The sequence below is a fragment of the Chrysemys picta genome, chromosome 9, assembly GCF_011386835.1.
Source record: "Chrysemys picta bellii isolate R12L10 chromosome 9, ASM1138683v2, whole genome shotgun sequence".
NCBI lineage: Eukaryota > Metazoa > Chordata > Testudines > Emydidae > Chrysemys > Chrysemys picta.
The window spans coordinates 30,920,239-30,934,693 of record NC_088799.1 but is presented as its reverse complement, the minus strand read 5'-3'; the positions used below and the strand labels follow the sequence as shown (position 1 = coordinate 30,934,693).

The window sequence follows — 14,455 nt, the reverse complement described above, 5'->3', positions numbered from 1 at the left end:
AGGTGTTGGTCTCTGTATTACTTTAAGTAATTCCTGCTCTCTGACTGATTCCTTTAACTGAGCCACATTGTAGGAATTGTGTATGTAGATATCCAACCATGTGTATAACTTCTCAGTTAGAGTTTTATTGAAGTTAAAGAATCACTGACATAAGTTAGAGCAGCCTTTAGCTTACAGCAGCCATACCTGGGATGCCCAGCCCAGAATTCCCAGAATTCCCATAATGCTGAGTACTATGACTATGCCCCTCTCCTGCCCTATTTATCCTGGCACAGCCCTTTCACCGGTGTCTAGGGGAGGGAGATGATGAAGGTAGGTGCAGCGTATGGCTGCTTAGATCTTCCAGAGCAGTGACTTAGGGCCAGAGAGGGGAGCAGGATCCAACCCCAAGAGTTTTGATATCTCTTTCACATCTGTGATTCTTTATCATCCTCAGCTTCATTACTTAGCCACAGAAGACCAAAAAAGCACTGATGCTGTAGCTTAGTTCTTACCCCCAGGGCTTCAGCTAAACTAACACCTTGGCAGGCCATGCTCTTTGTGTATGTTAATGGAATTATTGCCAGTGAGTTGAGGAGAAAATATACCACAAGAACTGAGCCTGGTCAATGAAGAGAGATTCAATGAAAAAGAATAAATAAAAGAGAAAATTGCTTATCAAACTGTGGTTTGGGTTTTTCTGTTTGTGCTGAATTTCTAGCCATATGGTTTTGTCACTCAAAATTACTGGTCTTTCATATGTCGCTTTTCTGCTGCTAGGGTGCATACCTGTGCTTTCTCAAGCTTGCCTCACCTTAGTAAGAAAAACTCAGAGTAAAATACATGCTGAAAGCAAACAAATGCTTCTACAGATTCAGATGATAATTCTGACAGTGATAATGATAACTCATGTTTTGACAGCTGAGAAGTGAGCATAAAGCTGGAGAGAGCTTTGAGATTCATTCTGCCTGACACTCTATTATTTGACTGAGTTGATTTCAATGATGGGAATGTGGCTGAATGAAATATAATAGGCACTGTAGCTCATATATAACATGGCAGTTTGGTAAAAGAATTCATATTTTTGCTGACTGTAAGTTGATAGTACTCTCTGATTACCACTGGCTATCTGGATGCATGCATTTATGCTTTTTTAAAAATAAATTATTTATATATGTTAGGCTTATCTGAAGAGAAGTGTGCAAATTTTTCTCAGAAGTGAACCTAAAAAAAAGAAATTGGATGATAAGATACTTGTACAGCATTCTCCTCTGTTGCAGCAGACAGATTCCAATCTAAATTCTATCCCAGCTCAATTTCCTCTCTACTAATATCCCTGTTCACAACACACACATTCAGACTACATTGGTAGCAAGTGAGCTCTTTGCAGAACCAGAGGTACATATAAGAGTTGGGCGAAGCATTCACAATGAGCCACGTAGCTACTCACACAGGACCTGGGATTTAGGGACCATTTTTGTTTGAGCCTCAGATGATGATCATAAACCTAGTTTGAGCTTTCTCAGGTTTGTTCTCAAATGGACCTATAACATGATAGCCTGCCCCTAAAAGGGCCAGGTGTCTTGGACCAGCAAGTCTGGTTCATTGATCAGACCCAGCTGGGAAGCAGTCAGGTGTTTTCTATAAAGGGTTAAGAGAGCTCAGTCCAAGGAGACATACATGGGATATGGGGGAAGGGATTGGCTCCTGCAGTTAGCTCTAAAGCAGAGAGACAGAAGGGAAGGGCATATTTTCCTTTCAGCCCTGAGAGAGGCAAGAGGAAGGGCCTCTGGCAAGAGGAAGGGTCTCACTATGGGGGGGGTCGATTTAAGATACGCTATTCGCGTAGCTGAATTCGACGTATCGGAGCAGACTTACCCCGCTGTGAGGACGGTGGTAAAATCGACCTCCGTGGCTCCCCATTGACGGCGCTTACTCCTACCTCTGCTGGTGGAGTACGCGCGTCGATTCGGGGATCGATTGTCGCATCCCGACGAGACACGATAATTCGATCCCCGAGAGATCGATTTCTACCCGCCGATTCAGGCGGGTAGTGTAGACCTAGCCTAAGAAAGCAGCTAGCCCAAAGCCAGATCAGTTAAGGTAGTGCAGCTACAGTCCCTGAAGACCTATCCCTGCTGAAATCTTTGCCCATACTAGAAACTGATAGTGCTTGTCAAGAGATGTTCCTGACCTTACGTGTAGCATCTACCAGTATTCCAAACAGTTACCTATGCTTTAAGTTTTGACTGATCTCAAAACCATTATATAAATCATGTTATAAAAATAACTATGGGCAAGGAATGACTTTACAAAAACAAAGCTCTCTGCTCAAGCCATTCTGACACACACGTTTGTGTTTCCTTTATACAAGAGACAACTTCTTCCATATCTGTTCCTATTTGCTTCAGTAAGATCAAGAGAAGGCCCCACCTGGTCGGTGTGACTAACAGTGCTTATTAGGTGATTACACTGGAGTTATTCTAGCTTTGTCCACTGTAAGAGAGTAGAATCAGATCCATCTTGTATTTCTAGACCATCAAGAGAGCAGCTACACAGTATTCTCTAGGCAACTCTTATCTCATTGCCCTGCTCATGGACCCCATGTCTTCCACCCACATGGGCAAAAGCTGAACCCTGATTTTCCCTTCTTCCCAGTGATTAAGAGAAAATCGTAGAACCAAGGGGCAGCTATTTTTTCTTCCTTGGAGTTATTTACAATAATATTTGCATTAGGATTATGATAGGCCAGAAAGAGTAATCATATGTTCAAATTAACTGTTAGCTCTTAAAGAACTAAAATCAAGATTATCAAGTGGAAGGCAAGATTTAATTTGGTAGATACTGTATTTAATTAAAAATGCAGTACTGGTGGGAATTGACTTCTTCATGCATTCTGACACAAATGGGATTGATTGGAAATAAATTAGTAGATAAGAAAGCAAGGCCATCTTATACAGTGAAATGAAAGACTGACCTATTTCTTTGGCAATCAAAGATGTCTGATATCATGCAGGGGAAGCTGATTTTGAATGAAAATGAGGTTGGTGACCCAAAGAAGACTATTTAAGATGTAATATTTCTCCTATAGGCAATCACATTTATGATAACACCTGTTGAAGAGAAGAAAACAAATGTCAGAGGGAAACAGATGTTTCATCTTTTTCTCATCAGCTGTGAACAGTAGTATGTAAAAGAAAAGTATTGTTATTTAGTCAATAGCTTAATTAGTCCCTTTTTGTTTCTGCTTTAATAGTGAATACCTGTAGAAAAAGCAGTCTAATATATAAATAGCTATTATATTCAAAGTATAACAGATGTATAGCTTATGTTGAAAGCAAATGAAACAAGTTCATGGTTAAGGACAGTCTTCTGACAGCTAACATTAATTAGCTATGACACAGTTTCCAGAAGAGCTGAAAGAAAGCGTAGCTCAGAAATCAGAGCATTCACTGGACTTCTTTCTATCTTCAGTGGTGTCTGTTCATCCAGTTAGAGCAAACACACCCTAGTCAGTAAGTTCCACCTCTTTCCTTGTAGCTATGCAGGTGCTGACACATTATCTATCTTCCATTTCATTGACTTAATTGACTAAGGCACTGAGATCTTGGTCTCTATATTTGTTTTATAATGCTCTTTCCCCCTCTGGGTAGAGATCTGGAATAAGGGACTTCAGCACTGCTCCCAGGCAGTTTTACTGGTGGAGTTCCTATGGAGACTAAGCTACATTTCTGATGACGGGGGGAGAACTGCATTGAAATAAGTAGTTTCCTCGTATGTGGGTTATTTCTGCATAGCATAGAATGGAGCTCCAAGATGGCACTTAAAATGCCACTTCCTCCTCTTTTCTCCTCTCACCAAAATCTGTCCCTGTGTGTGGTGGAGAATGTTACTATGGAACTGAAACCTCGGCATTCATGTGTCCAATGAACAGGTATTGCCCAGCTATTCTTACTTATGTTTCATTGAACTTTTTTGGGGGTGAAATGTTCTATTCCTCTGATTAGGGAATTAAATTCTTATATGATGTAGCCTCCATCTTGGCCAGATGAAGCAATATGCCTGTGAAGTAGGGCAGTGTTATGACCCACACTTTACAGATGGGGAAATGAGGCACAAAGAGACTTAGGCCTTGTCTACACTACGAGAGTAGTTCGATTTTACTTGCATCGAATTTTTGTAATCGATATTGCAAAGTCGAACGTGTGTGTCCACACTAAGGACAGTAATTCGACTTTGTGCGTCCACACTAACGGTGATAGCGTCGACATTCGAAGCGGTGCACTGTGGTCAGCTATCCCACAGTTCCCGCAGTCCCCTCTGCCCATTGGAATTCTGGGTGTAGCCGGCAATGCCTTCTGGGTAACAAAATGAGTCGAGGGTGCTTTTGGGAAACTGTCGTCATCCGTCCATCACTCCCGCCCTCCCTCCCTGAAAGCGCCGGCGGGAAAACAGTTCGCGCGCTTTTCCAGTCATTGACAGCGCGGACGCCACTGTACTCCGAGCATGGAGCCCGCTGCGACCATCGCTGCAGTTGTGGCCGCTCTCAACGTCTCGCAGCTTATCATAAAGGTTTCCCTGAGGCAGATGCAGAAAAGTCAGGCAAGGAGGCTACGGCACCGCGGTGATGTCCTGAAGTCTGAGAGTAGCACAGACCTGTCAGAAAGCAGGCGACCCAGCGCCGAGGACATCACAGTGGCAATGGGTCATGTTGATGCCGTGGAACGGCGATTCTGGGCACGGGAGACAAGCACTGAGTGGTGGGACCGCATAGTGCTGCAGGTCTGGGATGAATCCCAGTGGCTGCGAAACTTTCGCATGCGGAAGGGAACTTTCCTGGAACTTTGTGAGTTGCTGTCCCCTGCCCTGAAGCGCAGTGACACCCGGTTGCGAGCTGCACTGAGTGTACAGAAGCGAGTGGCCATAGCCCTGTGGAAGCTTGCAACGCCAGACAGCTACCGGTCAGTCGCGAACCAGTTTGGGGTGGGCAAATCTACCGTGGGGGTTGTTGTGATGCAAGTAGCGAAGGCAATCGTTGATGTACTGCTGCCAAAGGTAGTGACCCTGGGAAACGTGGAGGCGATCATAGATGGCTTCGCAGCGATGGGATTCCCAAACTGCGGTGGGGCCATAGATGGAACTCACATCCCTATCCTGGCACCGGACCACCAGGCCACCCAGTACATTAACCGAAAGGGATACTTTTCCATGGTGCTGCAAGCACTGGTGGACCACAGGGGACGTTTTACCAACATCTACGTGGGATGGCCGGGCAAGGTTCATGACGCTCGTGTTTTCAGGAACTCTGGTCTGTTTAGACGGCTGCAACAAGGTATTTACTTCCCGGACCACAAAATAACTGTTGGGGATGTGGAGATGCCTATAGTCATCCTCGGGGACCCAGCCTACCCGCTAATGCCCTGGCTCATGAAGCCCTATACTGGCGCCCTGGACACTGAAAAAGAACTCTTCAACTACCGGCTGAGCAAGTGCAGAATGGTGGTGGAGTGTGCTTTTGGCCGTCTCAAGGGGAGATGGAGAAGCTTACTGACTCGCTGTGATCTCAGCGAAACCAATATCCCCATTGTTATAGCAGCTTGCTGTGTGCTCCACAATCTCTGTGAGAGCAAGGGGGAGACCTTTATGGCGGGGTGGGAGGTTGAGGAAAATAGCCTGGCTGGTGATTACTCACAGCCAGACAGCCGGGCGATTAGAAGAGACCAGCGGGAAGCGCTGTGCATCCGGGAGGCTTTGAAAGCAAAGTTCCTGAGTGAGCAGGGTAACCTGTGATTTTATAGTTTGTGTACTGAGAAGCTAAACCTGCCCCCGTTTCTTTACCCAGGTAATGTTGACTATCCTATCCAGTTACATACCCCCTTCACCCCCCCTCCAACACACGTGTCGAAATAAAAATAGTTCTACTTTGTTAAAGCACACCGTTTTCTTTAATACTGTTTTAGCGGGAATTTTTTAAAACTGGGACGCAGACTGTGGTGCGGGGCGGGTCTAGTGTTGTGATGCGAATGCAGCTTCTAAACTCAAGGATTGACAGGCTCCGCTGCGGTGGGATGCTTGTTTCAACGGAGCCTGTCACCCCTCCTGATCGGGACTGTGTGTATGGGAGGTCTATTTGACTTTGTGGCAGGGGGAGGACGGTTACAGATCCCATGCTGTGTGGCTCTGTGATCCTGTCTAAGGACCGGCGCTTAAGATCTGTAACTGCCCTCCCCCGCCACAAAGTCACAGAGCAACCCACCCCCCCCAACATTACATCAAAACAACCTCCCAGACTAACCGGGGCAACTAATCACTGCATCACTGCACTGTGTATGTGCCCTGCTGCTGTGCCTGCCCCCGACTATGTACCCTGCCAAAGGAGACTGTCCTGTCCAATTTCCAACCCCCTTTCCCCTCCTCCTCCAAAAGAACATGATTGAAACAGTAGTTAACAGAAACGAATTTTTTATTATCAACTACACATGGCATTGGGAGGTGAAACTTGGACGTGGGCTTGTGTCAGGCGGGAAGGAAAGAACTTTTCAAATTTTGGGAAATGAGAGCCTTCTGCTACTAGAGCTCTCTGCAGGGGTGGAGTGAGAGTTAGCAGGGACTCTGCCGCCTCTCCTTCTTTGCACTTTGGGTGAGGTGGGTATGGGACTTGGTGGCGGGGGAGGGCGGTTAGAGATGGACTGCAGCGGGGCTCTGTCCTCCTGCCTCCGTTCCTGCAGAACATCCACAAGGCGCCGGAGCGTGTCCGTTTGCTCCCTCAGTAGTCCAAGCAGCGTTTGAGTCGCCTGCTGGTCTTCCTGCCGCCACCTCTCCTCCCGATCCATGTTGGCTTGGTGCATTCGGGTCAAGTTCTCCCGCCACTGGGTCTGCTGTGCTGCCTGGGCTTGGGAAGAGGCCATAAGCTCAGAGAACATGTCCTCCCGTGTCCTCTTCTTCCTACGCCTAATCCGCGCTAGCCTCTGGGAGTGTGATTCCAGGCTAGGTTGTGAGACAGTCGCAGACGGGGCTGTGGAAATGGGAAAAAGGGAGTGAATTCCTCTGAAAGATAAATGTAGTTGTGAACAAAGAACATAGTCTTTCTCTGTGAACAAGACCATGCACAGCACCTTTCACATGCGCACTCAGCACAAGGTCGAATTCTCGGCCTTCGCATTCTGTGCCTGGGGTCTTGAACAGCACATTTGAGAAGCGAGGCAGCACAACGGAATTTCTGTTGCAGGCAGACATGGTAAGCCGTACACTTGTGGCAGTTTAAAACTTTTATATTACCACTGGCCTCATTTCACATTTAAATCAATGTCAGTCCCTGCTGCCAGCAATCCGGCAAGCGGGAACTCTGCCCCTGTCCCACCCCCTCGCGGCTGTCCCCGGGAATGATCCCTTTCGGCTGCCCCTCTCCCGCCTCCACCGCGTGGCTGCAAACCAGCGGTGACAGTTCTGTAAAGGAACGGGAAAGCAGTCCCAACACTAACATTCCCCTACCTAATTAAAAGCAGGTCACCATGGCCGACATCACCCTGATGAGGATCTCCGAGAGCGACAAAGAGAGAATGCTCCGGGAAAGCCTCCAAAGACCAGGGCCGTATGCCGCCCTGCTGTGCAGAGCAATGATCCCCGAGTACCTGATAATCTCGTGGCGCGGCAACGTGTCGTACTTCGGAGGACCCAATAAGGCCGCTCTCCCCAAGAACCTCATGCAACGGCTTTCAAGTTACCTCCAGGAGAGCTTCATCGAGATGTCCCAGGAGGATTACTGCTCTATCCCCGCACATATAGACCGCATTTTACTGTAGCTGCAGTAGCAGGGAATACACAGTAGAGCGGCTTGTGCAGGACAATCACTGAAAACCGGACATTGCTAGATTTCTTTTCAAAACTTGCACTGCCCCTTACTAAACCGTTAAGCGCCTAGGGCACACTAATCATGAACAACCCATTCTTTTAATTGTTAATATTCCTGTTTTGTTAAAAATAAATGTTTAGATGTTTACAACACTTACTGGCTGATCCTTCACCAGATTCTGTGTCCGGGGTAATGGCTGGGGACGCTTCGTAGGGGATCTCTGTAAGGGTGATGAAGAGATCCTGGCTGTCGGGGAAATCAGCGTTGTGAGAGCTGCCAACTGCCTCGCCCTCCTCATCTCCTTCCTCATCTTCCCCGTCCCCTAACATGTCTGAGGAACCGGCCGTGGACAGTATCCCATCCTCAGAGTCCACGGTCACTGGTGGGGTAGTGGTGGCGGCAGCACCGAGGATGGAATGCAGTGCCTCGTAGAAACGGGATGTCTGGGGATGGGATCCGGAGCGTCCGTTTGCCTCTTTGGTCTTCTGGTAGCCTTGTCTCAGCTCCTTGATTTTCACGCGGCACTGCGTTGCATCCCGGCTGTATCCTCTCTCTGCCATGTCTTTAGAGATCTTCTCGTAGATCTTTGCATTCCTTCTTTTGGATCGCAGCTCGGAAAGCACGGACTCATCGCCCCACACAGCGATGAGATCCAAGACTTCACGATCAGTCCATGCTGGGGCTCTCTTTCTATTCCCAGACTGCACGGCCATCACTGCTGGAGAGCTCTGCATCGTTGCCAGTGCTGCTGTGCTCGCCACGATGTCCAGACAGGAAATGAGATTCAAACTGGCCAGACAGGAAAAGGAATTCAAATTCAAATTTTCCCGGGGCTTTTCCTGTGTGGCTGGTCAGAGCATCCGAGCTCGCACTGCTGTCCAGAGCGTCAACAGAGTGGTGCACTGTGGGATAGCTCCCGGAGCTATTAGCGTCGATTTCCATCCACACCTAGCCTAATTCGACATGGCCATGTCGAATTTAGCGCTACTCCCCTCGTCGGGGAGGAGTACAGAAGTCGAATTAAAGAGACCTCTATGTCGAACTAAATAGCATCGCAGTGTGGACGGGTGCAGGGTTAATTCGATTTAACGGCGCTAACTTCGACATAAACGCCTAGTGTAGACCAGGCCTTAGTGACTTGCCCAAAGTACCACAGGAAGTCAGTAGCAGAGCAGGGAATTAAACCCAGATCTCCCAAGTACTAGGCTAGTGCCCTAACCGTGGAACTATCCTTCCCCTCTGTGGTTTATGAACAGGCCTGATGGAAATTGCAAGGACAAATCAGATATTTTTTTAAAACCCCTGTCCTGTTCCTCAGCCCCACAACACACACACAAAAAAACCAAACACCACCACCTTGTCTATGTGCACTAGGGAACTTAAACTGTAGGCTTCTTAACACCAAGATAGTAGACCAGATTCTCAGCCTTGCTATAGCCTCTTTATGCTGATTCAGTGGTGCAAAGAGGTTGTTGAGTGAACTTAACCAACTACTTAACATTTCCCTATGAGTCCCTGAATAGGGAGAATTCCCAGTTGGTGTAAAGCCAGTAAATCAGCCGAATCAGCCCGACATACACCAGTCTGGGGGAAATGCAAAAGTGGAGGGAAGCCAGCTGTGCTTCACTCAACACTCCTGCATTGAGCATATCAGAATAGTGCCATATTACCGTGAATCCTTTGTCAGGGTAATTGGCTCCAAAAGCATTAATTTTTCAATCCCATAGCATTATTAAATATTGTGCTCATGCCACTTGCTTGGCCAAATCGACCAAGCTCCTTTTTAGCTGAGTTGCACCAATAGTCCCTGGAAACATAGCTCTTGCAGAAACCAGGCTTCTTGCTGGTGACATGGGTAGCAGATTTAGAGTAAAATCTGGCCTATTATTTGTTATTACTATACTAATTTCATGTTGAGATTAGAAGTAGGAGCGATTGATGCTGTTTCTGCACATTTATAGGTCACATTTTATATTAAGGTTCCATTAAAAAAGTTTATAAAGTGTTAATACTGTATATTAATAGATATTTATTAAATAGTTAGTTGTTACAGGTTGTACAGATGCCAATAGAGCAAAAGTTTTTTTTTATAACCATATGTAACACTTCTTAGTGATGTGCTTATAATCATTTGGCAGTTTATCAGATGGAGCACTGGGTTGGGATTTGGAAGACATGGGTTCTGTTCCCAGTTCTGTCACTGGCCCACTGGGTGACCTTGGGCAAGTCATTTCCGCTTTCCATTTCCATAGCTGTAGAATGGATATAATGATACAGACCTGCTTTGTAAGTGCTTTAAGATCTATGGATGAAAAATGCTATACAAGAGCTAGGTATTATTATTATCTATGCATATACTGCTCATGTCTGTGTTGGTAGTCCATCACTGACGATGATGATATTGTCGCAATTCTCATCTATGGCTACACATATATGATTCCAAAATCTGAACCTTGATGCACAGAGTCAGCTGCATTGAGGGCATGGGAAGTCTGTATTTATGGTGTTTGATGATGCAACTCTGTGGCGCTTTTCATGTGCAGCCTGGAGGTTAATTTGTCAATCCTGCTCAAACCTGTTACAAGCTGATCTTGTCAGAGACCACCAGTGAGTCCTATTCTGAGCCATTTGCTCAAATTCTTTGGGATTGATGCCAGCCCACTGGAGACTGCTCTTCGGATGATCTTTGAAGCGCTTTTACGGTCAACCCTTCTTTCACTTATCCTGACTCAGCTCCCCATACAAGATCTGTTTTGGGAGACAGTGGTCTTCCATTCCGATGATATGTCAGGTCCTCCTAAGTTGTGCTCTCAGTAACATTTCCTTAATACTGGTTGTGTTTGCTCTTTTAAGGACCTTAATATTGGTCACTCTGTCCACCAGCGAATGCTCATTATTGGGCGGAGGGAGCGAATGTGAAATTGCTCAAGCTTTTTAATGTGATGTCTATAAAGAGTCCACATCTCAGATCCATACAGGAGAGATGTTAAAACCACTGCACTATAGATCTTCAGTTTGACGGAAAGACAAATATTGTATTGGTTAAGGACTTTTGTTCAGAGTTGGCCAAGGGCCTGGCTGGCTTTACTAATTCTGGAGGAAATGTACTTATCAAGGGAGCTGTCACATGAGATGGATCTACCAAATACTTGAACTGATCCACATTTTTCAACTGTGTGCCTTGCACTATCATGTGATCATGGAACAGGCTGATGATTTGTATGAACCTTCTTGGGCAGCCCAGTTTATGCAGAATAGCCCATAGACCCTCTCTATTGATTGTATCAAAAGCTTTGGTCAAATCGATGAAAATTGCTTATAGGATCCATGTTTCTGTTCTCAACATTTTTCCTGGACCTGCCTTACAACAAAGATCATGTCCATAGTATTATGACCTGGTCTGAAACCACACTGCACTTCTGGCAGATTCTCCTCAGATATGTTTGCAATGAGTCTGTTCAGTAGAATGTGAGCTAGTATTTTCCCTGATGTGCAGAGGAGAGCAACGCCTCTGTAATTTCCACAGTCAGCTTTGCTGCTTTTGTTTTTGAACAGTGATACAATAATAGCATCTTTGAAGTCTTGTGTCATTTCTTCTTCCTCCCAAATGCTACTCAAGACCTCATGAAACACCTTGATGGCTTTGGGGCCTGATAATTTATACAATTCTGCTGGAATACTGTCCTTTGCAGAGGCTTTGCCAGAGTTCAGTTGTTTGATGGCTTTCATAACTTCCTCAACTGATTGGAGGGAGGTCAAGATCCTCTTTGGTGGGTTTCTTGGGTAGATGATCAAGGACATGCCAATCCACTATGGATGGTCTGTTGAGTAGACTATTGAAGTGTTCAGCCCATCTCTGTATGATTCTCTCCTTGCCTTTGATGAGGGTTGTGCCATCTGCTGACTTCAAAGGGGCTGTGACCAATTTAGATGGTCCGTAGACTGCTTTCAGAGATTCAAAAAAACAGCTTTGCATTGTTTGTATCTGCATAATTATGAACTTCTGCAGCTTTCCTCTCCCACCACTCGTCCTGCATTCTCCTCAGTTCAGACTGGGCCTTGCTCTGTAGGAATTAAACCTATCTTTCTTTGAGATGGAAGTGAGTTCATTCTGTCATTCAACAGATGCTTTCAGCTTGTCACTTAGGAGTTTGGAAATGTCCTCGTTCTCATCGAACCAATCCTGGTGTATCCTTTTCTTTGGCACCAGCACTGATGAAGGTGTATCCATAATCACGTGTTTGAACTGGTTCCATTTTTCTGTTGGGTTGCCAGTGATTGGTGGGCGTGAAAAAAGCTTGTCATCAAATGACTGCTGAAAGTGCTCCTGATAGTGTGCTTGACCTTTGCTATGTTGAAGGCTATTCTATTGAGTTTGGGGCGCTTGCACTATGAAAGGACTACCGGCCTTTGTGCATCACCTTCATTCAGAAGGGTATGGACATTCCATGCTCCTAGAATGAGTCTTTTATTCTTTCTTGTTTTTTGACTGCTGTAGGATGATCTGCCAGCCACGGTATTCTGGCCAGAAGTTATGGGGCAGGCAATGTTTAGGGCACCTTTTCTAGCCCTTCCCTTAAAAAGGATGAGCAGTGCTATCCTAAAAAGGGTTGCTCAGTCACTTAGGATGCTGCCGAACTTCTCTGCTGCCCCAGGGATGTAGCTGAATGGCCACTAGTCCCAAGGCCGCCTACGTGCAGGATTGTGGCTACGACTAACAGTGGTCATCTCCACCTGTCGCTTTGCCATGCCCCCATCACTGCAGGACTTGGAGTAATGATATAATGTTAACAATGATGAAATTTTATAAAATGATGTTAATTGGATGAGAGTTGTGAGAAAACCTGTGCGGGGAATCTTTGAGTGAGAGAGCCATTGCAGAGGGGCAGTCCCACTTTCTCGGCCGTGGAAACCAGATTCCAGTGGCACGAAGAAAAATTACGACTGGGGACTTTCTTAGCTGCAGTGGGTGACCAGGACATCTTCAGTGCCTTGTCATGCTCTCCGTGACCAACAGCACATTGCTGAACCACCTTCATGGCCGTTGAATCACAAATTGATTTTTCTCCGCCCAGTCTGCCAGAGCAATCTTTGCATGCTAGAGAAAGGCAATTTCCCAATCTCGCGGAGGGTGAAAGACCTATCAGCTACCCTCACCTGGGTTAGCCTGCTCGTTGATGTGGTTTACCAGGGTGTGGCCACTGTCACATGCAAACTGCTACTTGGAGCCACAGGTGAGAGCTGTAGGTGGGGACCAAAGCAGATGAACTACTCCCTAAGGAACATGATGTGTTCCTCCAACAGGGGTACTACCACTCCTTAGTATCCCCCATATACCCCTCATGTTTGTAAAATGCTTATAGATAACATCTAATCATAATTTATTTAATCCTTTGTCAATGGAAAGTTAACATACAGGACAACCCACTTATATATATACCAACATTTATTTGATTAGTTTACATCATGTGGGTCTTTCAGAACTGAGGTGCTGTCTGCTTTACATGGACATTAAAGATAACCTGGTACTTTTGGTAACAACAGCAGTTAATTCAGGTATGCTTGATCAAAGTTACTTCAGCTGTTGTGTGGTATGCTATGCATTGGCTGACTCAACCCCTTTGCCTAGAGATGGCTCTATTTCAGTAGTCTTGTCTGTATATAGCTTGAAAACTCACTTTGGGTTGAAAGGCATTATATAAATATAAAGTATTATTTCTTCAGCCTCAACAAAAGTTTAGAGAAGAATCTTTCTTTAAAAGGCTGAGCTGATAATATTTATGGCCCCATTTACTGTAAAATAAAAAATTCTGGCAGCCAATGTAAAGCTCAGTGACAACTTGTTTTATGAAAACAAAAGGGGTATATCCCTGGATGTATTTGAACCAGTTATTAGGGCAAGGAGAACTTGGCAGTAGTTTTGCCTTATTGCAGTTTTCTAGGAAAATAAAATGTTTGAAGGTCACATTGTGATGTCTGATCATTTTTCGAACGTGTTGCCTAACAGTTCTGTAAGACGACGATGGTAATAATAAAATCCCTGGTACTGGGGCCTGTTATTGTAAAAGTCTTGACAGTTATTAAAAAGTGAATGAAACGTATGACTCAAGCTGACATCAAAGTAAAGAATATGTCATAAAATAAATCCATCAGTCATCAAGATGGCATACATGGTGAGAAGATTTCTTTGCTTACTGAAGAAATCTCACATATGCCTGTAGATCTAAATACTTTGTCACGTCTTTTAGACAAATAGTTTGGAGATATGCTTCATGATATAATTCAATGTTCATATGTGGTAGGAAAAATATTCCTAAATTTGGTAATTTACAAAATAGGAATATTAAGGCCTGGAACTTTGGCATCTCGAGGAGTAAGGGATACTAAAGTCACTTTCTCTCTGTGCCACCATTGTGATAACTGATCCTTGGGTTAATGTGTGCTAGGCCAGTCCACTATGGCAAGTTACAGTAGCTGGAAAGAAGAATTAAACAGCTCTAGTGCCTAGTCCTTTGCTTTGGTCAACACATTTTAGATGCAACTTTTTTTTCTGTCAAAACTGAAAATTTTCATGTAAACCTATCTGTTTTGATAAAAATATTTCTCTGCTCCAAGATTTGTGGG

At 45.2% G+C, this 14,455-nt stretch overlaps 1 protein-coding gene across 1 annotated transcript; it reads right to left on the bottom strand.

The window, feature by feature from the left end:
* Positions 1–6,424: 6,424 nt before the first annotated feature.
* Positions 6,425–8,702, bottom strand: LOC135973680 (uncharacterized). Its single transcript, XM_065557929.1, has 2 exons — positions 7,989–8,702; positions 6,425–6,994 (listed from the first exon to the last, which is right to left on the bottom strand). Exons 1-2 carry the CDS (start codon positions 8,563–8,565, stop codon positions 6,519–6,521), a joined length of 1,053 nt encoding a protein of 350 aa, XP_065414001.1. The 5' UTR covers positions 8,566–8,702; the 3' UTR covers positions 6,425–6,518.
* Positions 8,703–14,455: the final 5,753 nt, after the last annotated feature.

Bases quoted from the DNA above. Each gene is read 5' to 3' on its own strand.
- LOC135973680 (XM_065557929.1), bottom strand. From the start codon at position 8,565: ATGCAGAGCTCTCCAGCAGTGATGGCCGTGCAGTCTGGGAATAGAAAG. The intron at 6,995-7,988 runs GTAAGTGTTGTA...CCATTTCCACAG, and splicing joins ATCTGGTGAAGGATCAGCCA to CCCCGTCTGCGACTGTCTCA.